The sequence below is a fragment of the Ceratotherium simum genome, chromosome 6, assembly GCF_057802395.1.
Source record: "Ceratotherium simum simum isolate JZ-2026a chromosome 6, ASM5780239v1, whole genome shotgun sequence".
NCBI lineage: Eukaryota > Metazoa > Chordata > Mammalia > Perissodactyla > Rhinocerotidae > Ceratotherium > Ceratotherium simum.
This window is the reverse complement of record NC_141905.1, coordinates 26,713,111-26,739,702: the sequence shown is the minus strand read 5'-3', so window position 1 is coordinate 26,739,702 and position 26,592 is coordinate 26,713,111. Positions and strand designations below refer to the sequence as shown.

The 26,592-nt window shown below is 47.1% G+C and overlaps 2 protein-coding genes and 1 long non-coding RNA gene across 6 annotated transcripts; 2 read left to right on the top strand and 1 right to left on the bottom strand.

The window, feature by feature from the left end:
• The first annotated feature begins 1,735 nt into the window (after positions 1-1,735).
• VDAC2 (voltage dependent anion channel 2) lies at positions 1,736-16,469 on the top strand. The gene is made up of 10 exons (XM_004426928.3): positions 1,736-1,896; positions 2,103-2,157; positions 3,254-3,322; positions 4,159-4,208; positions 7,848-8,000; positions 8,098-8,150; positions 8,636-8,863; positions 9,724-9,874; positions 12,819-12,876; positions 15,713-16,469. The coding sequence occupies exons 2-10, from the start codon at positions 2,127-2,129 to the stop codon at positions 15,802-15,804; spliced, it is 885 nt and encodes a 294-aa protein (XP_004426985.1). The 5' UTR covers positions 1,736-1,896; positions 2,103-2,126; the 3' UTR covers positions 15,805-16,469.
• Positions 16,470-17,100: 631 nt separating this feature from the next.
• COMTD1 (catechol-O-methyltransferase domain containing 1) lies at positions 17,101-20,793 on the bottom strand. Of its 3 annotated transcripts, none has more exons than XM_087431995.1 (7): positions 20,597-20,793; positions 20,313-20,440; positions 19,961-20,066; positions 19,753-19,871; positions 19,596-19,650; positions 19,089-19,331; positions 17,101-19,047 (listed from the first exon to the last, which is right to left on the bottom strand). In XM_087431995.1, the coding sequence occupies exons 1-7, from the start codon at positions 20,688-20,690 to the stop codon at positions 18,905-18,907; spliced, it is 888 nt and encodes a 295-aa protein (XP_087288121.1). In that variant the 5' UTR covers positions 20,691-20,793; the 3' UTR covers positions 17,101-18,904. The 3 variants fall into 3 exon arrangements, with proteins under 3 accessions (XP_087288121.1, XP_087288120.1, XP_004426984.2); XM_087431994.1 differs by having other exon boundaries at positions 17,359-18,978; positions 19,198-19,388; positions 20,597-20,789; XM_004426927.2 differs by having other exon boundaries at positions 17,381-18,978; positions 19,198-19,331; positions 20,597-20,787.
• On the top strand, positions 20,435-24,737 carry LOC147916814 (uncharacterized). Of its 2 annotated transcripts, none has more exons than XR_015552455.1 (3): positions 20,435-20,674; positions 23,277-23,368; positions 24,335-24,737. It is a non-coding gene; the product is annotated as an uncharacterized LOC147916814 (long non-coding RNA). The 2 variants fall into 2 exon arrangements; XR_015552454.1 differs by having other exon boundaries at positions 24,092-24,737.
• The last annotated feature ends 1,855 nt before the right edge of the window (positions 24,738-26,592 follow it).

The window sequence follows — 26,592 nt, the reverse complement described above, 5'->3', positions numbered from 1 at the left end:
TTTGGTCTAAAGGGCTTTGGAGGTAAGCACTCAGATACATTTACTGAATCCAACTTTGAAGTAAATTGCCGTGTTTCTTCTCCTGGTTATTAGGTATTGTGTACATTCCTTGGGTTTGTAGAGGGTGAAGCCTCAGATCAGTGTTCTGTACAAAGTGAAATTTTCTGGAGGTTAAAAATGCTACAGATAGTTCACAATGTGAATAAGCCTTACTGAAGGTAATGGAAGTGACTGAGCAGAGACTAGGTTCTTCTGGGTGGTGGTGTGTTATGCTGCAGTTGGAATGGGAAGTCAGTCTCTGCTATTAGCCTCACAACAGCACCAAACAGAGCCAGAGCAGACCAGCTCCCAGTGGAGCAAAGCTGATTTCAGACCAACCTGTCTGAGCTTGAATGAAAGAATTAATCAGTGCTTTTGGTGCCTGAACTGTTAGGAGCAAAGACTCCTCCCTTCTTCTAACCCTTTACATGAGTAATCCCAACCATGACCAGGCAAGATTGCTGGCTGGGTTTGCTCATGGGAGGGATATCTATCAGGCTGCAGCTTTAATCCGGTTTTGGATTGTGGAAGCCTATCTAGCTATGCTTTTCCTGGTACAGGAGAAGGGTGGAACCTTGGTAGCATTTGACCAGAGGTGGCTTTCAGAGCCAGAGGAAATCAGGGGGAAAGTCTTTGCTTATAGTCTATGGCTGATAGCTATTAAAGACCACTTCATCTGATTTAAACCTGTCATTTTATAGATAAGGAAACTGGGGTACAAAGGGGATAAATTGCTAATATGGGCGATTGATTCCGGCGCCTCAAGTGACCCCATTTCTAGCTCGTTAGGCTTTTTTTCTTGTTCCCTTGGCTCCCTCTTCCTGTACACCCAGGAACTTGAGTGCAGCATTCTAATGCCTGGTCAGCATGATTCCTAAATTTTCTAGCAGGCTTGACTCACCAAGACAGCGTGGGTTCTGTGCATGTGCAAAGCAGTTCCATCCCTAAGCGGGCAGAAGGCGGCAGAAGAGGAACCCTAAGCACGGACGGAGGGTGGGATGGGAGGGGCGGGGCACCTTGAGATGTGCTCACGTTTGTTCAGGGACGGGCATGCCGAGCCCAAGAGAGGCTCTCAGGCGGAGTCCCGCTCAGCATGGCGATTACACCGCCGCGGGAAACAGACGAAGCAAGGGAGGGCGCGAGGGACTGGAAGTGGTGACCCTGTGCCCCACTCGTTTCTCCCTGGGCCTGGACAGAGAGACGGTCTTTCAGAAGCGCACGTCGCACTTGCCTAGGGAAAACGGGAGTAAGGCTCAGCTAATTCCTTCCAGACGATCTATATGGCAGACGGCCTCGGCAGCTTAAGGGAACCACAGTCGAGAAACATAGTCGAGAGATGTACGTGACTTGCGGGGTGCGCAGCCGCGCCCAGCCTCGCAGGGCTCCGCGCGGGCACGCGCCTGACGCCCCGCCCGCCCGTGACGAGCGCGCGCGGGGCCTCCGCCCCATCCCCCGCCCGTGCCATCCCCGCCGCGTTGCCTCTGCCGTTCCCCGCCCCCTCGCCTCTGGGGCTGCCCTCATCGTTGCCTGACCCGAGGTCCGGCAGCTTCTGCCTTTCCGGCCCCCGCCGACGGACGGAGGCGGTCCACCCCGGGGGCGAAGGTGCTCTCGGCCCACGAGGCCGTTCCGGAGCGGGTTGGAGTGGGCAGCGGGTGGCGCTGCGGAGACAGGCGCGGCGGACAGCCCCGGGCGCAGCGGCGGGGTCCTGGCGGGGGGAGGATAGGGTTGCGGCGGGCGGAACGGTGTCTCCTTCACTTCGCCCTCCAGCCGCGGCAGCTGCAGCGCGACCCCGAGCGAGCCGAGCGGTCTTAGCTGCGAACGGAGCGGCGGCGGCGGTTCTTCTCAGGAGACCAGCAGGTACAGCCGCGCCCGCCTCACTCCGACCTGGGAGTCTAGGCGTCGGCGGCTAAGCAGGAGGCTTCAGCCGGACTCGGGGTCGGCCCTGGCTCCCTAAGATGGCCGCGCTGCCCCGCGGCCCCTCGCCTCTCTCTGTTTGAGACCCCTTTCTGGCCTCTTGACCCGCCCCTCACCCCCGCTGACCGCACTTATTTTCTCTCCGGCAGATCACTTCTTCCCGCGGTCTCGCCATGGCGACCTACGGACAGAGCTGCCCGCGGCGTAAGTGGAGAAGGGATCTCTGCGGGCTGGGGTGGCGGTGTCCGGGGAGTCGAAGCCTGTGGACCAGAAAACCGCAGCTTCTTTGCCCCCATCTCTCCAAGGACTTGGAAATTCGCCCCTTTCGGTAGCCACTCCTCGGTCCTGACTCCCGCCGTCTCTGCGGAGGAGGGGCTGGGCTGCTGGATTTCGGATAAGAGGCCTAGGCCAGGGGAGTTGGTCTGTGGCTGCATTCACTTTCAGTTTTTGGACGTGTCTTTGACCAACTCAAAAGCAGAAAGTTATTTGTTGGATTCAGCCTTTGGAGGATTGGATCAGTCACTTTTCTAGAGGAAGTAGTAACTCCTCTGAGAGAGCGCAAGGTCATTACATGTGCTCCTAAGGGCGTGGACGTGCTTTGTAGAATGAATGAGCTAGTGTAAGTAGATCAGATTGCTTGCCCTTAAGCCACACAGCATTGACCGAGGACTTGAGTGTCATATTAGTATGTTTAAAGTGCCGTTGGATAGTTAGTTGATGTAGACACTTGAGTGAAACATAGATGGCCTTTTTTTCCCTAAGTTCCAATATTTAAATTCCCAAAGTGTAAATTAGCTTTCTCTTCCCACTCCAGAATGTTTTGACCTCAGTGAGGATACTAAGGGATATATTGGGGGAGAGGGCCTTGTGTTAGGTTTTGATTTCATCTCGTTTGGGTAAATCAGCCCGTTCCAGTGAATTTTGGCGGATATATCTGTATGTATAGATATATATGTGTGTATATGTTTGCATCTTTGTACTAGTCCAGTCCTAGGCGTTGAGGCTGTAGGCACTGTGTATAGTTAGGAATAAGAAGTCTGTTTTTCTATTTTGTAGAGAATTTCCCGAGTTCGTATAGCCACTTACTGTGGTTATCCCTTTTAGAAATAAGCCTTTGTTGGTGATATGTCCTTCATGGATCATTAGACTACAGTTTTATTGTAGCTCCTGGTGGTGTCAAAAACACATCTTCAACAGGTTAGACTGCTTGAATTTAAAGATAGCAGTGGGTCATAATCTAGTTCTTGGACAGAAAGTGGGAGAACTGGAACATTAACACTGGAATGTTTCTTCCCACCAGCAATGTGTGTTCCTCCCTCATACGCTGACCTTGGCAAAGCTGCCAGAGATATTTTCAACAAAGGATTTGGTAAGAACTTTTTAAAAAAATTTTAGATCAGAAGTGAAAATGTGTTTGGATTTCTTAGGGAAATTAAATTAGTAATTCAAATTGTAAATATTTTATTGCATTAATTCTTCTTTTAGATAAATTTTAGATAAAATTTCTGTTAAAATAGTTTTGTAACAATCCACATCCCCTTCTACCCCAATTTCCTCCAATTTTTTCAAACTCTAGTTTAAGGATTTTATCTTTAGGAAAAAAAACAACTGTGTTTTCATTTCCTTCAGTTATAGCTTATGCCGTGGTTGACTAGAATTAGGATATATTACTGTGTTTTGCTTTTGTGGTGGTGACTCCTAATGGGTTATGTGCTTTGTCATTGAATTTGGGTTGTCTTGAAGATTTTTTTCCACTCCCGCCCTTTAGATTATTTCCCCAATTATTTAGATTTTTTAATCCCAAAGAGAGATACCCCTTGGGATAAATGTTCTAAATGTTTGTATTATAATAAACTATTGGCTTTTCTGAGATTTAAGTTGAATTGATTCTCTGATCTGGTATTTAGGTTTTAAAATGGTTTGAAAGCATTTTTTTTGGTGCCAAATATACACCAAAACACTATGCAAAGCTGCGTAGAGTGGTTCTGTCCTTTACCTGTCAGTTTGCATAGAATAATTTAAAATTTTTTCATTTTAATACTGTGTATCAACATACATTTTTATCCCCTTCTGAATATGTGAAATCTTTCTTTTTTGAGTCAGCTCAACCAAGAGCTGACTACTTTTTTATGTGTGTAGTCAGCTCTTGGTTTGAATCTTTCATGTGAAAGAATCATTTTGTTATCTTTTGCTCTCTTCTTTAAGGTTTTGGGTTGGTGAAACTGGATGTGAAAACAAAGTCATGCAGTGGCGTGGTGAGTGTTAGATATTTCATAAGTTCTGATGAGCCTTTATGTAGTATTCAACCTATAAAATAGTCATAACTGAAAGATGTCTACCCATTTTATCTTAAAGAAGAGGCAGAAGTTAATTTTGTTTTAAGGGATTTGCATGTAACTTGATTTATTTTGGCTTTGGATATGATTTCTTTTTTTCTTTCTTTCTTTTTTTTTTGTGAGGAAGATCAGCCCTGAGCTAACATCCATGGTAATCCTCCTCTTTTTGCTGAGGAAGACCGGCTCTGAGCTAACATCTATTGCCAATCCTCCTCCTTTTTTTTCCCCAAAGCCCCAGTAGATAGTTGTATGTCATAGTTGCACATCCTTCTAGTTGCTGTATGTCGGACGCGGCCTCAGCATGGCCGGAGAAGCGGTGCGTCGCTGCGCGCCCGGGATCCGAACCCGGGCCGCCAGTAGCGGAGCGCGCACACTTAACTGCTAAGCCACGGGGCTGGCCCTGGATATGATTTCTGATTTTCTTGTGGTTTACTATGTATGCACAAGGAATTCAGGAAAGACACTGGCCATGTGGGACTCTGTTTACTCAGTAAAATTACAAGCTTGATGGCAGGAGCCTGTTGGATTTTTTGGTAACCCTTTTAATGCCTATTAAAACCATTAAGAGTTCTGGGCATAAAAATATTCAATAACTCTTAATTTGAGTGTACCAATCGTTTATATAATGGTCAGATTCTAGCAGCCGTCCTTGGGGAAGATTTCCCCATGTATTTTGTGAATTTAGAGAGTCCTCATTTGAGTATTTTTAAAGAGGTAATATTTTGGTATTTGCATGTCTTGATTCTGCCTAACAAATGCCCTCAAAGAGAGTAAAGTAATTTTGTGCAGTTTTTTTTCTTTGTCTAAGTTTTTTTTGAGGATGGGTATAGTGTGCATATTGAATATTTGTTATTTTGATAAATTCTTGCTGTAGTTGTTAATTCCTTTAGTGTACATAGCTGGTATTTATTAAAATTAATCATCTTGTAGTTTCTTAATGCCTAGACTTGGATTTCTGTGGTTTTATATTGGTCACATCTGTCATTTGGTTTATTTGATCTGAAAGGAAGCCTGAATATTCAGTGTGATTGAGTGACATTTGCTAAAGGTAACAGGCTACAGAGCAGTGACTTAGTGATTGTTTTTTGTGTTCCCACTCTTGACCTGTTGAGATGCCTTATAAACACTTGTTGTGTAATCTATTGAAACACAAAAGGCCTTCCAAAAGAAAAAAACACTCAATCCTTGTGTTTAAAAACCTTACTTGCTGGTTGGAGAGACAAAATAAACTTTAAACTGGGGAACAATCAAAGAAGTATATCTAGTACTAGGTTGTTTGATAAATCAAAATCTTTCTTGGAAAAGAAAGGCTTATTGTGGACAGGGTTAAGGAAAGCTTTATGGAATTAGGTTTAAGATCATGAAGCATGTATAGGAGCTGGATTAGATAAAGCATGTTTTTGTTTCCATTTAATGTAAGTGCAGTCAAGTGTCACGTAGCGACAAGGATACGTTCTGAGAAATGTATCGTTAGCTGGTTTTATTGTTGTGAGAACATCATCGAGTGTACTTACACAAACCTAGATGGTATAGCCTACTACACGCCTAGGCTATATGGTACTAATCTTGTGGGACCACCATCGTATATGTGGTCTGTCATATATGTGTTGACTGAAACGTTGTTATGTGGCACATGACTAATTGAACCAGCATGATGCTTTGAAGTACCATAATCTTGTAATATGTACCTGGCCCCAAATAAGTCCCATTAATGGCTGGTTCTGTTTACTCACCTGAACTGTATGTCCAGGCCACCCCAGAATGTAGAACCGTAAATGTCTGGTGATGGAGTGAACAGTGTAAGCTCCACCAGTGGTGTCATCTAGCCCAATTCTGGTCTCAGTGTGATCTTTTTGGTTTTGCGTCTTGAGGATTCCTTGACATCTATATACGCTGGCTCTCAATCTTTGGGCTGATGGCAGTGGGTGGGTCCTCAGGTGTCATTAATCAGTGTCACTCAGGATTAAAAATAGCTACTCATACATATTCCCCATTCATATTTTATGTATATTGTTTTAATAATGCTTTCCTTTTGTGTAGAGCACATGAAAATGTGCAAAGCTTTCACATTGTCATTCCGATTTAATCCTCCACAACAGGTAGGTTTTGTTATTACAGTTGAGGAAACTGAGACCCAGAAAAGTTAACTGTCTTCCTTAGTGTTAATCATTTAGTAAATGACAGCCAGAACTGGATGCCAGGACTCCTAATTTTATATCCAGTGTTACTTCCTTACATAATCCAGTACTTTTTAATATGGACATTGAGTGCCAAGCTTTGACTTGAAATTCCTGTTAATGAAAGCGTCTAATTTCAGGAGATTGTATATAAAACCTAAGGATTTGAGTCTGTTTCACTGTAGAGCAATAGTTACACAAATGTTCTGTTTTCTAAGTGAAGGATGATTGGCCTTTTCTCCTATTGATATAGTTCTTGATATTGCCTCACTCTGCAGATGTCACAATTTCAGGTTGAAATTCTCTTTTTCATTAGTTCAGATCAGCGATCTTCTATAGACTTGGTTTTCTGGTGGCCAAACTGTATAGCCGTCATTAGCAGACAGATTGTTAATCAGAACTCTCCGAGTGTTGTAATATTTATTTTGGAAGATTTCAATTGCCTGCTGTATACTGAGCTCTGAAAGATTAGATTTCTGGCGTATCTGTAGCAGATTTTAAATTTCATATAAGCCCTCCTCCATATTATGCCTTCCTTTTCAGTTGGTGTGCAACTGGGAATTGACAAGTTATATTTGCTACAAATGTAAGATTATATAATGCATTTCAAATTGATCCCTGTATTAGATTATTTTTTCTACTGATAATATCTGTTGTACATAATATAGTTTATATTATACATGGTATAAACCAGTTGTAGAGTAAATCTCCTATAATGCCCTTCCCCTACTTTTTTTCTTTTTTAATGAGAATGTGAACAATGATTGGAAAGGCATGAAACCTGTGAAGGCTCTTTTATCTCAGAAAGACAGAGTATTGGGATTACCGAAGAATTTTTTAAAGAAATCTTTTGTTTATGGCGTGGATTCCTACAGTAGGTGCTTTCCTTTTAAGGATTTTCAGGAAACATTTTATCATAAAAATCAGTTATTATAAACTCTGATTTTAATCATGAGATCTGTGATTAACCATACTGACCTATTTAGTGTTTTATTCAATATCAGGTAGATTGGATGCAGTGCTAAAACATCCATTCCTTCTTTTTTCCCCACTGATTTTTGAATCCCAAATGAAATTACCTTAGCAGAAGTTTGCTTAAAAGATGTACAATTTGCTGTTCACTTGAGAACTAGATACAGGTTAACTTGTGATCAATTGGTTGAAATGTCAACTGTAAGTAAGGTGGCAGTCAGTCATTTGCAGGCAGATTTGTTACTCTATTTGTATATACTCAGAGAGTAGCAGAGAGGAAGAGTATTTGGTAAGCTAGGAAAAAAAGGATTAGTGAAATTACAAAGTGTTTCGGTGGGTTTGTTTGTGTTAGGCAGTAGATGCTGCTAGGTTTACGAGAAAGTTCATGAAGTTTTTATTGTCTTATTAGGAATTCTCAACATCTGGTTCATCTAATACAGACACTGGTAAAGTTACTGGGACCTTGGAGACCAAGTATAAGTGGTGTGAGTATGGTCTGACTTTCACAGAAAAATGGAACACTGATAACACTCTGGGAACAGAAATCGCAATTGAAGACCAGGTAGCATTTTGAAATTGTGATTTAGTATTAATTATTTTGTTTTCGTATTTCAAAAGGAAATAAAGCTGAAAACAAATTCCTTTTTCTTTCAAAATAGATTTGTCAAGGTTTGAAACTGACATTTGATACCACCTTTTCACCAAACACAGGGTAAGCATGGACATTTTTATCTGCTTTAAATTTAAAAGGATTCCTCTTCTGTATATTTAGGAAAGATGCACATTTACTGTTTGATAGCTTAGTCAGCTGCCTTGTGGTGGCAAATTCCTGTTTCTGCCTTTGGATCATGAGCCCTATGATTGTCATTGTTGGCTTGCCTTTAATTAAATATTTGCCTCTTTTCATTGTGGCACTAACTTGGGTAATTAACTTGGGTTCTAGTAGGCTTTTATGATTGATTTCCAGTTCTACAAAGCAGTCTTCCTATGGTGGTGGCAGTCGAGTTATCCCATGTGCCCTTATCTTTTAGTTCATTCAGCTATATTTTTTTTTACCTTTTATGATTATCCTGCTACTTCTTTTATGCCCGAGTTACATTGCAGTTCATTTAAATCTGTTCTGTGCCCTCTGCAGAAGTTATGTATGTAAATCTTTCCCACAGTCATCAGTTTTAAGTCAGTTTGTTCTTTTTCCAGAAAGAAAAGTGGTAAAATCAAGTCGTCTTACAAGAGGGAGTGTATAAACCTTGGTTGTGATGTTGACTTTGATTTTGCTGGACCTGCAATCCATGGTTCAGCTGTCTTTGGTTATGAGGGCTGGCTTGCTGGGTACCAGATGACCTTTGACAGTGCCAAATCAAAGCTGACGAGGAATAACTTTGCAGTGGGCTACAGGACTGGGGACTTCCAGCTACACACTAATGTGTGAGTATTTCTTTTGTGGGGTAGTATGGTGTAGGACCTCAGGATGATATTGATGTCTCCTGTCATCTCACTAATCTAGGTATTTCCTAAAGGATTTCTCTTAATCTAAAAAGATCATCCTTGGGCATTTCTACGGTGCCCCTCAAAAGTGTATAGTAAAAAATGTCTGACTTGGTGCTGAGAGAGTAAATGTTTATTTCATATGGAGCTTGATGTGCTTTGGATTTTTAGAAGAGGCTAAGACATTGCCAGACTTTGCCAGTGCATTCATTTGACTTAATTGTCTGTAGTGTGTGAGGTACTGATGTGATGGGATTGCCTAAAATGTGTGGTGTTTTTACCTAACCCAAATTAGATAAATATGTGGAAGGGACCTAAAAAGAATTTTTTTTCCCTTATAAAAGTAATGCATTGGTAGGTAACAGAAGTTCAAAGAAGAAAACCAAAATTTCCCATAATCCGACCACCTAGATATATAATCTTTGTTAATGTTTTGGTGTTTCACCTTTTTATGTATGTATATGTATATAAAATACATACCGAAAGGCAGTTTTATAACCCTTTCCCCTCCACCTTAGTACATTTTGATAATTTTCCTATAGTGTTATGTATTCTACAACATGATTGGTAGTGGCTATGTGGTAATTCCACTGGATGGATGTACCATGATTTATTTGACCAATCCTTGCTTTTGGACATAGGTTGAGAAAGACCTCTTAGAACTTGTGAGTTTTCAGTAGAAGACTCGAGATCCGTGTGAGCCATGGCTTTTATTTAAATGTAATGCTACAATATCAGCCTAGTGCCTTAGACATATTACATTGTCTATTCTAGATTTACTAATTTAAAATATCTTATAGCAATGATGGGACAGAATTTGGAGGATCAATTTATCAGAAAGTATGTGAAGATCTTGACACTTCAGTAAACCTTGCTTGGACATCAGGTACCAACTGTACTCGCTTTGGCATTGCAGCTAAATATCAGTTGGATCCTACTGCTTCCATTTCTGTGAGTACCACTGTGGACTTAGAATGGGGTTTTTAGTAGTGGGAATTAATCTTTGGGTATATTAAAAACTTGAACTGTGGTTCACACAATTCCCAGTTTGCACACAGATTGGAATTGGAACTTGGAATGCTGCTTTTTCTATGGAGACGGTGTTAGAAGTTTGATATTCAGGCCACAGGAGTTTTTCTTTTGTGTGTGAGGAAGATCAGCCCTGAGCTAACATCCATGCCAATCCTCCTCTTTTTGCTGAGGAAGACTGGCCCTGGCCTAACATCCGTGCCCATCTTCCTCCACTTTATATGGGACGCCGCCACAGCATGGCCTGATAAGTGGTGCATCGGTGCAGGCCCGGATTCTGAACCCGGGCCGCCAGCAGCGGAGCGCGAGTACTTAACTGCTACGCCACGGGCCGGCCCCGGGAGTTTTTTTTACCTCAAAGGCTGATGAATTAGTATAGATAATAAGCCTGAGCTCCAATCCTGTCTAAGCCCAGGGAAGCCAATGTTTTGGGCCCTGGCAGTTTATATCTCTGTCAGGGAGTAATAGTACACTAATTGTTACTTTGTCTTTTGTCTTTTTATGGTTTATAAAATATCTTCACATTTGATCTGAACGGTCACTGGTACACATGCCCTTTTGCAGATGAAGAAACCAAAGCTTGGAGAGAGAAAAGATTTAATACCACTACTAGGGAAGGAGGGGAATAGCCAGGACTGGACTGCTTGTTTTGATTTCCCTCCTGCCTGGAGTGATCAGCCAGTTCATTCTGCTTTGCATGGGACTATTCCAGCTTTAGCACTGAAAGTCCTGCATCCTGAGGACTCCCTTCCCCCATCCCGAGTTAGCTGGGTCGGATGGCCACCCTAGTCCTGTCTTTAGGGTCTTCCTGCTATTTCCTCCTTCAGTCATAGTGGGTTGGGGTAGGAGGGAGTGCAGTGTCTGAGGGTGTAGAGGGGCGGGCTCCAATTTCAGGCAGATCAGCAGCTGTTCCTGTGTGTCAGTTGCTTACAGGTCAGGGACTGCCTGTACTGTATGTAGTGGGAATGAAAGAAAGTTAAACCTTCCATGAGAGTTATTTCTGTTACATAAAGTGATCTTCATTCCTAAGGACAATATGTTTTGATAATTTAGACAGTTAGGTTTTAGCCCCATTCTTGTTTTATCTTAGCACAGTTGTAATCAGAGATAATGAGAAGCCTTGCCCATTGGCAAGGCAGTGATTCATTTATTTTTCCCTTCTCTGTTTCTAACTGCACTCTGGCAGTAAGAAAACCTCAGGATTCACACAGCATACTATTCTCCGATAGCTACATTGCTGTTCTCTGCAAATGTATGTCTATGAGACCATCACAGATTTAATGCCAGCAGAAGGTGAAGTTCTCTCCTAGTCTAAAATGGGAAGGGAGCTTGGGACCTGTGTGTCATTGAGTGGCTCCTGGGGATTAGTTTGGAAATGTATCTAGCATTTCCCACCTAAGTAGTGCTGCTGTTGCCAGAATCGAGCATCACACTGAAGCATTGCTTCATGCCCCATCGTAGTTTTGTGGTTGACTCCTATTCTAAAATAGTAGGAACTTGTATCCAGTTGTCTGAAGCTCTTAATTTGGGGCATTTCTTCCTTAGACAAATAACTCACATGGTCATTGGTAGCTCATGAAGACTTGTCTGTAGTGCCAAGTGAATACAAGTGCCGTTTATGTGACTTGTGCCTGTACAGTTACATCGTTGCTGTCTCTGGATTGGGCTATTTTGATGTTACACATTACAAAAGAGGGTGGTAGACATCAAATCATTTCCAAATGTGGTTTAATCCCAGAGTCTGTCTGTTACCTCTGTACCATAGCACTCACAATGTAGAAGAGCAAAGTAGCCTGGCTAGGCAACCTAGTACTTGGAGATTGGGGTGAGGTGCCTCCATTTTATAGCTTAATGGTATGGCTTAATGATGTTAGTAGTGGGAGAGAATGGAGCTAGAAGGAGCCTCTCCTTACCATGTCTTGCTCTCCAGGGTTCCTTCCAGCTGTTGGAGGTCTGTGACTCAGTCCTAAAATAATAGAGTTGTGTAAGGAGGGCAGGGGCCTGGATTGGTAAATGATGCACCATTGGAACCTCTTCTTTTTTTTTTAAGATTTTTATTTACTTCTTTATTTTCCCCCCAAAGCCCAGTAGATAGTTGTATGTTGTAGCTGCACATCCTTCTAGTTGCTGTATGTGGGACGCGGCCTCAGCATGGCTGGAGAAGCGGTGCCTCTGTGCGCGCCCAGGATCCGAACCCGGGCCGCCAGCAGCGGAGCGCACGCTCTTAACCGCTAAGCCACCGGGCCGGCCCGGAACCTCTTCTTAAGCACAATCTAGTTACATACAGCCAAGACCCAGGGGCATTAATGAGCAGTGTGAGAATGTGAAGTAAAAGATTTTTAGTTGATCTGATTCTTCAAAGGAAGTGCTTGTCATTTGGAGATTTTGAACATTCATGGTTTTGATTCTTTTGGAAGACCTGTGAAAATAATAACTTGTACGTCAGAGTTACGAATTGAAACTTCACATAGGCTGGTGTGTGCATCACAAAGCTAGCTAGTGAGCCTGGTGGACTTCTTTTACCCACATTTTGGCATGGTTTTGTTGTGCTAGATTAGACTCAACAACGACAATTTTTATGACAGTGTGTAAGCTCTTGTGCTACATGGACAATTTGGGGTCTGTAAACCATCCTACAGTAGATATCAAGACTATTGTGTTTTACTGACAATTTGACTTGGAGTTTAATGGATAAGAATTAAGTGGTACCTCGTTTTTGTTTGGCTTAATAGTGATATTAAATTTTATTATCTTACATGTTAATGTAAAAGCTGAACACTTCATAATTGCACGATAGGGAAACATATAGGGCGTTGTCTCTCCATTCAAAAATTTTTCTTACAGTTGTTTTTGCATTTTATTTTAGGCAAAAGTCAACAACTCTAGTTTAATTGGAGTGGGCTATACTCAGACTCTGAGGCCTGGTAAGTATTCTTGATAAGGTAGGATTGTTCTGATAGTGTTTTAAAAACTAGTTTTCATTTCTCAGCTGCTTCTCTATTTTGCAAACCTTTTCAAGCATATGGAAGAATTGGTGGAAGAGTACAATGAACACATGTTTAGTTTTTCCACAATTTTTGTCCTCCCCTCCGCTTCTTTTTTTGCTGGGCTGTTTGGAAGCTGCAGCTGTCATGACACTTCCCTAGATGCTTTAGCATGCATCCCCTCAGAATAAGAACGTTCTCCTGTTCTGCATAACGGCAGTACCATTATCACACCTTAAGAAAGTTAATAGTGATTCCATATTATTTAATATCCATTCTCTATTACTCTCCTCACTTGTACCTGAAATGTCTTGTAATTTTTATTTCTAAAATCAAAGTTCACTTATTGTTTAGGTTGTTCGGTCTTTATAGTCTCATTTACTTTACATGGTATTTTGAGCCTTGCCATGCTTTCTGGAGCAGTACTTCTCAAACCTCGGTGTGTGTGTGCATCACCTGGGGAATCTTGTTAAAATGCAGATTCTGATCCAATAGGTCTGGGATGAGAGGTTCTGTCTTTCTAACAAACTTTTCGGTGATACCATTGTCGCTGGTTCTTGAACTACCGTTTGAATAGCAAGGTTCTAAAGCACTTGGAACTATTTTTTCCTCCAAATAGGGATTTTCCCCCAGACTTGTAAGTTTGATTATTTTGAAATCTAAAGAATGGTACCATGAACACCCATGTACCCTTCCCCACATTCACCAGCTACTAACATTTACCACATTGGATTTATTTCTCCATGTTTATATACATAATCTATAGTTGACATACAATATTATATCAGTTTCAGGTGTATAACATAGTGATTTGATGTTTATATACTCTATGAAATGATCACCACAACAAATCTAGTAACCATCTGTCACCATACAAAGTTATTACAATATTGACTAAATTCCCTATGCTGTATATCCCCATGACTTATTTATTTTATAATTGGAAATTTGTACCTCTAATCCCCTTCACCTATTTTGTGCATCCCCCACCCCCATCCCCTTTCACAACCACCAGTTTGTGCTTTGTATCTATGAGTTTGTTTCTGTTTTGTTTTGTTTGTTTTTTAGATTCCACATATAAGTGAAATTATATGATATTTGTCTTTCTCTGTCTGACTTATTTAACTTGGCATAGTACTCTCTAGGTCCATCCATGTTGTCGCAAATGGCAAGATTTCAGTCTTTGTTATGGCTGAATAATATTCCATTCTGTATATATACATTTCCTTTATCCATTCAAAATCTATTGATGGACACTTAGGTTGCTTTCATGTCTTGGCTATTGTAAATAATACTGCAGTGAACATAGGGGTGCATATTCTTTTTCAAACTAGTGATTTTGTTTTCTTGAGATAAATACCTGGAAGTGGAATTGCTGGATTGTATGTTAGTTCTATTTTTAATTTTTGGGGAACCTCCATAGTGGCTGCACCATTTACATTCTCACCAACAGTGCTCGAGGGTTCCCTTTTCTCCACGTCTCCTTGCCAACAAATGTCTTTTTGATAATGGTCCTTCTGACAGGTGTGAGATGATATCTCACTGTGGTTTTGATTTGTATTTCCCTGATAATTAGCGATGTTGAGTATGTTTTCATGTGTCTGTTGGACATCTGTATGTCTTCTTTGGAAATATGTCTGTTCAGGTCCTCTGCCCATTTTTTAATCGGATTGTTTGTTTTTTTGATACTGAATTGTATGAGTTCTTTATATGTTTTGGATATTAACCCCTCATTGGACATATCATTAGCAGATATCTTCTCCTATTCATTAGGTTGCCTTTTTGTTTTGTTGATGGTTTTCTTCACTCTGTAAAAGCTTTTTAGCTTGATATAGTTGCATTTGCTTATTTTTGCTTTTGTTGCCTTTGCCCTGAGGAAGTAGATCCAAAAAAATATCACTAAAACCAGTGTCAAAGAGCTTACTGCTTATGTTTTCTTCTAGGAATTTTATGGCTTCAGGTCTTACATTTGTCTTTAATCCATTTGAGTTTATTTTTTTGTATGTGTTGTAAGAAAGTGGTCCAGTTTTCCCAACACTATTTATTGAAGAGACTGTCTTTTCCCCACTGTATGTTCTTACCTCCTTTGTTGTAGATTAATTGACCATATAAGGGTGGGTTTATTTCTGGGCTCTCTATTCTGTTCCATTGATCTTTGTGTCTGTTTTTGTGCCAGTACCATACTGTTTTGATTACTGTAGCTTTCTAGTATAGTTTGAAGTGAGGTAGCCTGATACCTCCAGCTTTGTTGTTCTTGCTGAATCCTTTTTTCTTTTTTTCCACATATCCTTATGAATTATTTAAATGTATGTTTTGCAGACATGTAGACACATCAGCCCTAGTATGCATATCCTAAGAGTAAGACATTTTTCTTCGTAACTACAATATCATTGTCACAGCTAAGAAAATTAACATTAGTAATACCTAATATATAGTCTATATTCATATTTCCCCATTTCTCCCCAAAACGTCTCTTTTCCAGGATCTAATTATGATTGTCTCTTAGTCTTGATAGTATATTGAACATTATTATATTTTCTAGGGCACTTTGAACTTTATTATTAATATTTTTATGCTCTGTGACTTGATGCCTTACCCAGGCTGAATTCTTTCTGGTATCTCAGATACTCTCAAGCGCCCTCTGGTGGCTGGCACTAGTAAGTCTTCTGACTGCTGAGGAAAAGTGACATGCAGGCCCTGGGGTGATTATTAAAGAAGACTGCAGACTCTCATGAGGTGTTTCAGGCACATAATGGTTGTCTGCTTTTATTTATAGGTGTGAAGCTTACACTGTCTGCTCTGGTAGATGGGAAAAGCATTAATGCTGGAGGCCACAAACTTGGGCTCGCCCTGGAGTTGGAGGCTTAATCCAGCTGAAAGAAACCTCTGGGAATGGTTATCAGAAGATTTGGCCTTAATATATTTCCAGTGTGACCAGCAGGCTTTTTTCCCCCCAAGAAGGTGATCAAAACACAGGATGATCTGAATAAGACCTGTATTTTAAATATTTAGACGGTTACTTGTTAGCTGGTTTCTAGTTGAATTGGTTATCTATCTAGTTACCAATGCTGCAGTCGTGCAGTCACCTATACATTATTTAAATGTATTTAACTGTTAAATGCGCTACCCACCAATAATGAAATAGACCTTTAAGAAAACTGTGCAATCGTGTGCATGTTTGTTTTTATGTTCCTTTTAACATTGAATATTGCCCTTGAATGAGATGGATCAGTGGATGTTTTAAGAAGAGGTTAAAAAATTTTTGTTAAATTCAGCCATTAGAATTAACTTTTGGTATCCCAAAATATTACAAATTATGAATAAAACAAGTATACATAATTAATGACTCTAAGTATTTGCAGAGTTAAAAATTTGCCAGCTGGGGTCAAATCTCCCTGATATCTAGCTATGCTTTATTTTTCCAGTGAGCGTTTTGCTATTTACCTAAATATGTGCCACAGAGTCCTCTGTGTCCCTAGAGTAACTCCATGAGCTTTTTAGACTACAATAAAATAAGAGGATATATGCCTTTACATCTTCAGTTTGTAAGTTTGTACAAAATTACATTGATAATTGTTAACCCCAGGAAGTGTTAGAGAGTAAGTGATGAAGAAAGGAAAGTGAGGGGATGGTGCCGAAAGGTTATATACACTCATTATACCCCTACAAGCTATTGCTACGGAAAATGAACTGGAGTCTAGTTGGGTGTGATGGGACTTAGGTGTGGGGTAATGGAGTAAGGTGTAGACAGTGAGAGAGGACTATGTGGGCGCAGTGAGAGGTCATGTACTCATTTCCTTCCAGGCAGACAGTGACTGAAAAGCTTGGGCCTAAGATTGAAACCATAGGCAATGCCTTCAGGCTATGTGGCCATTGGCTTTCATATGGATTTGGGGTGAATGACAGAAATTAATAGGTGTCTGCCTAGAAAGAGCAGGTTTTTTGATGGAGGATATGATCAAAGATTAGAGAAGGGGGAGATTTGTTCAGCAAATGAACAATACTAGACCTGAAGTAGAGTTTCGAGCCTGAGAGAGAACAGAGAAGAAAAATGTAGTACTTTGAGACTCATTACCCAAAAAGTGATACGTGCTGAAAATTTCCAGGTCAAGAATCTTGATGAGAGAAGCCCAAGCAAGCTCTCCACGCACGTGGACTTGGGGGGCACATAGGCCCCTTCTGGTCTCACGATGTTTGTCCTAAGGGACTGGCCGGAAAGGCCCATGTGCATCAGACACACATGACTTAATGGCAGAAAGTTGGAATTTTGAACCAATTTGTTTAAGGCAGGACCTGTTGCTATGTAAGAAAAACAGGAAAAGATCAAGGTAGGTGTGAGAGCACCTCTTGTACTTGGCATATGGAAGAGAAGTGTGAAGCAGACCAGCAGACACTCTCTCAAACTGCTGGTGGTGCTCAGCAGGGAAGAAACCTGGTCACAGGCCCTGGGGACACCTGAAGCCCCCTGGATGGCCAGCCACACCTTAGCTAACTGGTGGCCCTCCCTCATGCTGTGGCTGGAGTTCACTTGGTCCAATACTCTGGACTGGGGTGTGGCCTTATGTTGTGAGGTGTGGCACAAATGAGTTACCAGTTTGTCAAGGATCTGCTTAGTAAATTGGACCACTTCACCCATGTGCATCCTAAAATGCTTTTATGAATGGGGGAGAAAAGGGTAGGTTTACAGCCATGGTCCTGAGAATTGTAAGGTATATCCCAGGAGCTGTAGGATTATGCAAGTCACCAGCTGTGGGCTCCTATGGCTCCTGCGCCCTTGCTTCTAGCAGTCTCCTGGTGCACTTCCACCACCCAGGCCCAACCAGGTGGTGGCAAGACCTAGTTGTATTCTAGGCTGATACCATTTCTGCTGACGCCTGAGGCAGTGTTAGTGGAAAGAACACATAATATCTGAGCCTGATCTTCATCTGTGGTGTGGAGATAAGATCTTCCTACAGGATTGGGGAGGTTTAAATGAGAGAAGTGAAGCATCTGGCTCCCTCTCCACCTCCACTCATAGATGTTGGTGCTGGAAAGCCTAACTTGATCTTCCTCTGGGGAACTTGTTAAAATTGCCATATTGATGGTCCCCTACCTGTAGGCCTGTCTGTTTCACACCTCTCTGGCCAGTGATCCCACCCAGTCCCTCACCTTCCTCCAGGACTTAAGGGGGAGGGCAGGATATATATATATACTCCAGTCAACTTTGAGGTCCTCAGGTCTAAGTCAAGTAAGTGGTCTGGTTCTGAGGAGTGATGTCCACTGACCAGGGCCTCCATCTCAGAGGTGAGGCCTAGCCTACAGTTCTGTGAAAACATAGGCAAATGGCCAGCAGAACTGGCATAACCTGTAAAAGTACTCAGTGACAACCCTGGCCCCTGCTAGGCCTCTTGTCGGATTCCACATATCGTCTCCCCACTGGTCCCAGTTACACTGAACAGGAACTTCATTCACTTGCCCCTCATAGGAAGATAGGTAGTAGGGAGACCAAGGGGTCCTCTACCCAGCATCCAGCCCTCAGATCCTGTGGAGTGGAGGCAAACCTGAGGAGCTGAGGTCTCTGACCAATTGCATGTGGCCAGGTCAATTAAAACTTGGTATATACTGCCTCCAGTCAGCTGGAGACTACTGTCATCAGGCACCCTGGTGCTGGGCAGCCCTCAGGACTGTGCCAGGGACAGAATGTACGTCTGTGACCTCACGGCTCCCTTTTGCTGCAGAAGTCTGCCCATGCTGGGCCTACGCTACTTGAGTGCCACGTAGGAAGGCTCAGAAGTACGAGAATCAGATGCTCATGCCCCAGGCCTCACTTTATTGATAGGTTAAAACTGAGGGTCCATGGCTGGAGTTCCCAAGTCCCATCCCTCGAGGCCACTCGCCTAGGGTCCAGCCCTAGATCTTGAAGGCTAATGTGAGGCCGTCGCCCAGGGGCAGGAGGCTGATGTGGACCCTGGCGTCCCGCAGGATGCGCTCATTCAGGTTTCGCACGCACTCGGCCGCAGTGTCCCGTGGTTGAGGCTGCAACACCTCTCCGCGGCACAGGACCTGCGGAGGGGCGGGGCGTCACGGGGGCGGGGTCTCGGGGAGGGGCCTGAGCAGGAGGCGGGGCGCGAGCTGGAGGCCGAGGACTCGAGTACTAAGAGGGAGGGGCTTACGTGAGTGTACTAGGTGGGGTTTTGTGGCGTGGGGGCGGGGCATAGGGAGGACCCAAGGGAAAAGGCAGGGACCGGGCCGAGAGGGTCCTTCCTCTCGTATGTCCCTTACACTGAGAACGGCGAGGACGCCTCCAGGGCGCAGCAGCTGCAGGCACCGCTCGTAGTAGGCGGCGCAGTTCTCCTTGTCCGCGTCCACCACGGCCACGTCGAAGGTGCCGGCCTCGCCCGCGGCCAGGAGCTCATCTTGTGGGGGAGGGAGGGGTAGTGCGCTGAGTCCGCAGGCCCCAGAGGCCGGAGGCCCTGGCCCAGGCGCTGTGACCACTCGGGGACTCCGGCCTCGGCCTTGAGGGCGCCGGCCCTGCCACCCTGCATGTGGCCGCATACCGTGAGGTTGGGCGGCGGGGGGCTGTCATTGCCCCAAGCCTGCCCGGCGGACCTGGTCACTAGCTCGCACCCAGTGTCTGCATTTGGGAAATGGCGCCAAGGCCCTTTCAGCTCCGTGCTCACCCAGAGTCTCCAGGGCGGGCTTCAACCGAAGGTCGATCTTGTGCTCCTCCTCAGCCTGCAAGGAGCGAGGTCAGAGCCAACATGTCGCTTCTCCTGGAGCTGGGAGTGTCCGGGCTCCGGGGGCCTGACGAGGGCCTCGGGTGTGTGGGTCACTCACCTGCCTCCACAGGGGCCGCCCCAGCTCCGGGGGCCCCGCGTTCACCTCGCAGGTCACCACGCGCCCGGCCGGGGGCAGCGCCAGGGCCAACGCGAGGGCTGAGTAGCCTGTGAAAGTGCCTGGGGACAGGGACAAGGACAGACTCAGGCCAGAGTGGGGGGACGGCCCGGTGATCTCGGCCCCCAGTGATCCCGGCCCCGCATCCTACCGAGGTCCAGCGCCTTCTTGGCCTTGATGAGCCGCGCCAGGTTGGCCAGAAGCTGGGCCTGCTCACAGGTCATCATGGAATCCCCCTGCTGTTCCTCCAGGGTCAGCTGTGTTGGGGGGGAGAGGGTCGCACCAGCCCTGCCAGTCACCCAGCCCCGCCCCAGGTTCAGATCCCCCTCCAGGGCGGGGCGGTGGGCGTGGCCTAGGTGGGGCGGGCCCTCAGGGAACTCCCGCTGAGCCCGGCCTGGGGAGCCTGGAAGCCGGAAGGGCCACGGCCCAGCCCAAGGTCACACAACCACGTGGGACCCGCCGGCCCGAGGTGGGCGCCTGTTCCCGTGCCCGGCCCTGCTGACCAGCCGCAGGCTCCGCAGCGCCGGGTGCTCCCGCATGGAGCGGCTCAGCAGATACTGCCACAGGGGGCTGTCCTCAGGGGGCAGCAGGCGCTTCTCTCGCCGGGATCGCCATGGAGGGCACCGTCTCCCTGCCGGAGAGGGGGTGCTGGGTCAGAGCCGGGGTCTCCGGGCGCCAGGGGTGAGCCTCAGCCGCGGCCAGCATCGCGGATTCGCGGGCTCTGCTCCGGCTCCCGCCCCGCCCGCGGGGGCCCTGCGGAGGGTGCCGCAGGCCCGGACCTACTCACCCAGGAAGAGGCCGGCGGCGAAGGCGGCGCCCAGAGCGGCCGAGCCCAGGGCCAGCGCGGCGGGCACAGAGAGCCGGGGTACGGGCTGGGTCATGGCGCGGGCAGGAGGCGGCGGCGGCTGGGGTTACCGGGACGGCACTCGGACCGACGGGCACTCCAGGCTCCGCCTTGCCTGGGCAATGCCCGCGGAGCCACGGCCTCGAGCGCCATCTTGCGGCCTTGCACCGCCTTACTGCAAGCCCCGCTCGAGCGAGGCGGACACCACCTGGTGGTCGTGCTCGGAACTGCGCCCGGCGGGGAGCAAGCCCTGCATCTAGGGTCTGGGTTCTCCCTCCCGGTGCCTGCGGTCTAGGGGCCTGGGTCAGGCAGGAAACATTTGATGCCCTTCCTGGCTACGCTTCTTTCTTATCGCTACCATTTCTGCTGAGATCCCCTGGGGCTTATGTGGGTGGGCAGTTGGTGTAACAGAAGAGTAACAAGTGCAAAGTGATAGAAATTAAAGGAACCCTGAGAGGGACTGAGAGAATCAGGGGAGGCCTTCTGGGGAGGTGACCAAGGGTATCAGGTGGAAGGAGTGAAGGACGTGGTTTGGGGGGACACAGCCAGAGCTGGGGCTCGGGAGCCCTGGGATAGGTCTGGTTGATGGGGCACTGAGACAATGGCCTTAGTTAGAGTCCTGCCCTTGGGTGCCAAATAGACAAGGGTGTGAGATCTTGGGCCCATCAGTCTCTCTGAGCCTCAGTTTCCACAGTCTTACCATAAATGGCACCAGATCCCACAGCCTGGCACACAGTAAGTGCTCAGTAAATGGCAGCTGCTGTTATGATCGTAGTCAGAGTGAAGACATCTTGGAGAGGGTAGAGATCGGAGGGCAGGTGGGGTCTCCCTGCAGGGCTGTTCCGCAGGGACACTATCCAGGGAGCGTTGAACACCTACTGTGTGCTAGACTGGGGGAGGCGAAAGCAGCCATCCTGGTTTGTATTCTTGGTGAAGACCACAGGACACACAGAACTGGTGAGCTACCGCAGCTTCTCAATTTCCTCTTCTGTAAAATGGGGTTCTTAATAGTCCCGACTTCCTGGGGGATGAAATGAGAAAATCCAGGTGAAGGACTTCTACAGAGCCCAGCACTTAGTGGGCTGTAACTGTTCCATTTAAAAGGAGTCAAAGTCCAAAGAGCAGAAGGTCATCCGGTGGCTGCTGCTCCAGCGTCCCCTGGGGTGGCCATTTAGTAGCTACACTGGCCAGACTAGAGCTCCACAGGGGGCTTCCCAGGCGGGGCTCAGCAAGCAGGCCCAGAGGCAGACTCCTCGCCGGCGTGGGCGTGGGCGGGGTTGGTGAGAGCGCGGCCTGGCTGAGGCCGAAGACCAGGGTGAGCTGGAGAGAAATTGGGGCCGTCGGACTGACCCGAGCTGCCCGGGGACATGATGCAGGAGGAGGCCCAGGTCCAGGGCCAGGCTCCGGGAGCCGAGGGCACGGCCTGGAGTCAGAGACCGGGGTGGGACTGACCCTTTGACCAATGAGCCGGCAGCCCCCAGGCCCAGGGTGCGGGGCAGGAGCTACTGTCCCCCGGGGCCTGGGTGGGTCAACCCAGCTCCTCCCAGTTCCCTGTTGCCAGGCACCGCCCTGCTCCTAGGAGACGCTCCTTCCGCCTTTTGATCCTTTGCATCCTGCTTGGCCTTGTAAATGTTTCTCTGACCTGATTATGAGTCTCATTCCCCAGGTTTAGGACCGAGGCTGCTGGTTTTTCCTTCCCCAGAGCTGAGCACACAGCAAGTGTTAAATAAATGCTCTCTGAATAGCGTGCTGGTGGTGCCTCTGGCTCCTCGCTGTCTGAGCTGCCCGTCTAGACAGTTAAAAGAGTAACAGAAGGGAGCCTTTTACCGAGCGCTATACCTCCAGCCTCCCTGTGGGGCTGTGATATTATCCCCATTTTCCAGAGGAGGAAACCAAAGCTCAGAGAGACCACCTCGCCATGCTGACTCCCCAGACCCTGCTCTTGCTTTCCTAAACCCTCCGACCCACTGGCGAGGGGAGGACACGCCTGTGAGCTCCTCTGACGCACTGGGACCCAGTGGGAAACAGACTCCGGAGAAGTGCTTCCCTGGCCCCTCTGCTGAGGCCCCTCCACCCCACCAGCCGGCAGGGGCCCTGGGCTCAGCTGGGGCTGCAGACCCGCGCTCTCCCCTGTCGGGGGCTCGGGGTTAGGGCAGGCAGCTCACACCAGAACCTCTCTCCCCCAGCCCGGCTTCAGGCCAGAGCCCGTGGAGGTGGGGGCAGCTGGCGGGAGGGGAGGCATGTCACCATATATCCCAGTCAGATTAAAAAACTAATTTGAAAAGATTAATGTATTCCATTCTTGTTACGCGGGCTCTGATACCTCTGGGCCCGTGGCCGCTCTGCCTCCTGATTATTGAATTTTTATGGCCTGGTAATTAATTGCAGATTCCCTGTTTTGTTCTATTTCTTTTTCTCTGACATTTTAATTTCAACAAAAAGCAGTGGTCTCCATGCAGGTTCTCTCTGGAGATCCTAATGGCCTATAAAACAGAATGACTTATAGACGTGGCACCCACTTCAGTTGGCGAGCGATTGTTTGAAACCTTGCTGATCACGCAAAATTTAATTTTTCCACCTCCCTCCCCCGTTTGCTACTCATTTCTTGTCTCTTCCATTGCAGCGCCAGCGTCTCTGCTCACAGGGAAGGGAGCAGAGTGTCACCTCCGAGTCTCTTACAGGGCCTTTTCCTAGAAGGCCGGGGCTGAAGGCAAAGTAGGTTTTGATTCTTTTCCTCCAGGTGGCCTCAGTGGTGGTGGGGGGAGCTGGGCCTCCCCAGAGGGCCACGTGGATGTGGGCAGCTGCCCCCAGGGGAGCGCAGGGGCTGGGGAGAGGGGCAAGATCATTTCTACCCCCCTCAGTTGCCCTTTTGGCCAAATGCAGCTGCCCCATTAGGCACCCGCAGACTCCTGAGGGGAGAGCAAGTGGGTGCCCGTAAGCCCTTAGGTCCACACCAGGAGGTCAGGGGTTGGACCCCTGATGAATTCTTAGCCAAACCAGGTCACTGGGAACAGCTGTCCACACAAACTGGTCTGGAAGAGGCCCCTGAGTTTCTTTCCTACTTCTCCCAGCCTGCTAACATCACACAGGCTGGGCCTCTTCCCCCAGGGCCTCCCAGGACTGGGCAGGACAGGGGCAGAAGAGTAAGGTCATGGAGTCAAGCTGGGCCTAAGGGACTGGAACTCAAATGTCTTCAGGGGCCAGGCAGGTAGGTGAGGGGAGGGTGATAGGGAGCAGTGGGGACTGTGGTGCTCCAAAGCTCATGTCCCATCAGAGGGCATGGCGGTCACTTGTCTCCAGCCTATGCTGCCATGTGGGAAGATGGGCGTGGTGTGGCCATAGCTTCTGATTTTTCAAGAAAGCTTGGAAATCTGGCTTTTAATGTGAACTTTCATGATTGAAAACATTTGGGTTAGACTTTTTTTCCTTTTTTTAAAGCTCTGTGTTAAACTGAATACATCTTTGATTTTTGTGTCTGATCTGGCCCATGGGGCAACTGTTTCCTCTGATTCGGAGCGTGGATCGCAGAAGTTAGGACATGGAAGTGGAGTCCGCCAGGGCCAGGAGGGCCTCAGTGGCCGGCTGACTGCCCCCCGCCCCGGCCCTGCCCCAGGAATCCTCTTCTACCTTTGGGCCTTCAGTCCCCTGCCCACACTCAGGAAGAATTCTCTTCCCCAGCAGCTGCGGTGCCAGAGGCGCCTTTGGGCCTCCCTCCAGGGCTCGCCTTCCTCAGGCCTCCTCTCCATGGAGAAACTGCAGCCTGGAGTCTGACCACATCTGGAGGGGTCTGCTGAGCTGGGGGGCCCACAGCCTGGCCCTGCCTCCCCTGTGCTGAGATGCTGCGGAGCTGGCACTGGCAATGCCCCAGCCTCTAGTGCCTCGGTTTCCTCATCTGGCAGGCCGAATGGGAAGTGACAGCATGGGCTCCGGAGTCAGACGGACTTGGGTTCAAACAGTGGGCCCTCCACTCACTCTGTGGCTGTGTGAGCTCAGTGTCTCGACTAGAAAATGGAGACAATGCTTCTGTCTTAATGCTCTGTTGCTGCGTAATAAACTACCGCACGCTTAGTGGCTTCAGGCAGCACCACGTGTTGTCTCAGTGCTGTCGGTCAGAGGTCCGGAAGGCACGGCTGGACTCTCTGCTCAGGGTCTCGCCAGGCTAATGTCAAAGTGGCATCCAGGGCTGCAGTTCTGCCCTGGGACCGGCCCTCTTCCAAGCTCTCTAGTTGTGGGCAGAGTTCAGTCCTTTCTCACGGAGCCCCTCCATTTTCAAGGCCAGCAAAGGCACCTCGAATCTTTCTGGTGCTTCAAATCACTTTGCTTTCCTCTTCTGCTCTTAAGGGCTCACGTGATTACACGACGCCCACCCAGAGAATCCAGGATAATCGCCTTATTTTAAGGTGAGCAGGTTAGTCACCTTAGTTATGCCGCAGAGTCCCTCTTTCATCTAAGATAACGACCACAGGAGTGGCAGTGGAGATCGTGAGAGGGTGGCAAGATCCTGCCGGCCACAACCCCCGACCTCTCTGAGTGGATGTAAGGATTAATATACCCCTCCCTGGTGCCCGTCCCCCCTCCTTGAGAACCACAGTGTTAGGTATGTAAATACGGAGCATTCCCTGCTACCGCACAAACAATGGGCGGTGGGGATGTTCCTCAGCCACCATCTCAAGTAGCCAGCATTGTCTCCATTTTCCAGATGTGCAAACAGGCTCCCAAATATCAGGGGACATATAAGTGGCAGAGCCAGGATGTGAGCCTGACTCCGTCTCAGCTTCACATAAAAGTTTGTCATCTCACCACTGGGCCCAAGTCCAGAGCTCGTGTATCTGGAAATTCATTTAGTTATTTTGAGAAGCATCTACCATGTACCGGCGATTTACCTGTGATCCAATTTCTCTGGTTCAATTCAGGTCCTGGCATCTGGGCGTTTCTGGGAGTTCCCAGTGGATGACAGGTGTGTGTTTCATGGTGTCACCTGTTCTTTCCTCCTTTTTTGGCAGGATAGCCAGGGGTGCCACTATCATGGCCACTCCTGGGCATTATCACTTCTGCTTGGATTTCATCCAAGATGAAATGCTTAGAACCATAGCAGCCATCTTGTGGCCACGAGGCAACAAGGTTAAGGATAAAAAACCTAACAGTGAGGATGGCAAGAGGAAAGAGGGCGTGTTGGTCCTTGAAGACATTGTCTAGTCATTGAACCACCACCAGCAACTGTCTACCTCCAGACTCCTTGTTATTTGAGAAAATGGAGCCTTTTGTGTTTAAGCAATGATTAGCTGTATATTCTCTTATGTGAAGTTCAAAGCATTCCTAACTGATACAGGCCCCCAAGTAGTGTGGCCTGTGCTCTCTTTGACTTTTCTTCAGGCTAGAGTGACAGATTCCACATGAATTTGAAAGCATGCCCTCCAAAGGCGTTTTCCTCAGGGGTGAGTTTTCTCATAGGCGATGCCTCGGCCCACAGACTCATGGTAGGCCCAGTCCCTCTTCCCGCTGCCGAGTCCAAATGCCAGTGCTGGGCAGACCCGTGGCGTCTCCTGGAACCCTCCCAACCTCTCCCACACTCTTCAAGTGACTCTCAGGCGGGGAATGTGACTCATCTGAAGTCTCACAGCCAGGATTCGGGCACTGGCTCCAAATTTGTATGGCCCAAAGCCTGAGGCTCTCCCCACTCCAGGGGGAGTCTGTCAGTTTGCTCCAGGGCCAGGGGCACAGGGGCTCCTGGGACAGTGGATGACCAGACAAGGTGGGAGCTTCTGTGCAGCGAGCTGGGGACCGGGTTGGGGAAGCCACTCCGAGCAGAGTGGTCAGGTTTCTGCTGCAACAGCGCTGTGACAGCCCCAAGTCCCAGCGGCTTCCAAAAACCACCTGCTTTTCTTGCTCCTGGGTCAGCGGGTCTCCTGGGTGCTTCTGCTTCGGGTTGTAGGTCCGGA

Excerpts from the sequence above, each read along its gene's own strand:
- COMTD1 (XM_087431995.1), bottom strand. The coding sequence starts at position 20,690 with ATGACCCAGCCCGTACCCCGGCTCTCTGTGCCCGCCGCGCTGGCCCTG. Across the intron at positions 19,872-19,960 it reads CAAGAAGGCGCTGGACCTCG|GCACTTTCACAGGCTACTCA; the intron begins GTAGGATGCGGG and ends CCCTGTCCCCAG. Across the intron at positions 19,332-19,595 it reads GCCCGCCCTGGAGACTCTGG|ATGAGCTCCTGGCCGCGGGC; the intron begins GTGAGCACGGAG and ends CTCCCCCACAAG.
- VDAC2 (XM_004426928.3), top strand. The coding sequence starts at position 2,127 with ATGGCGACCTACGGACAGAGCTGCCCGCGGC. Across the intron at positions 8,001-8,097 it reads AAATCGCAATTGAAGACCAG|ATTTGTCAAGGTTTGAAACT; the intron begins GTAGCATTTTGA and ends CTTTCAAAATAG. Across the intron at positions 9,875-12,818 it reads ATCCTACTGCTTCCATTTCT|GCAAAAGTCAACAACTCTAG; the intron begins GTGAGTACCACT and ends ATTTTATTTTAG.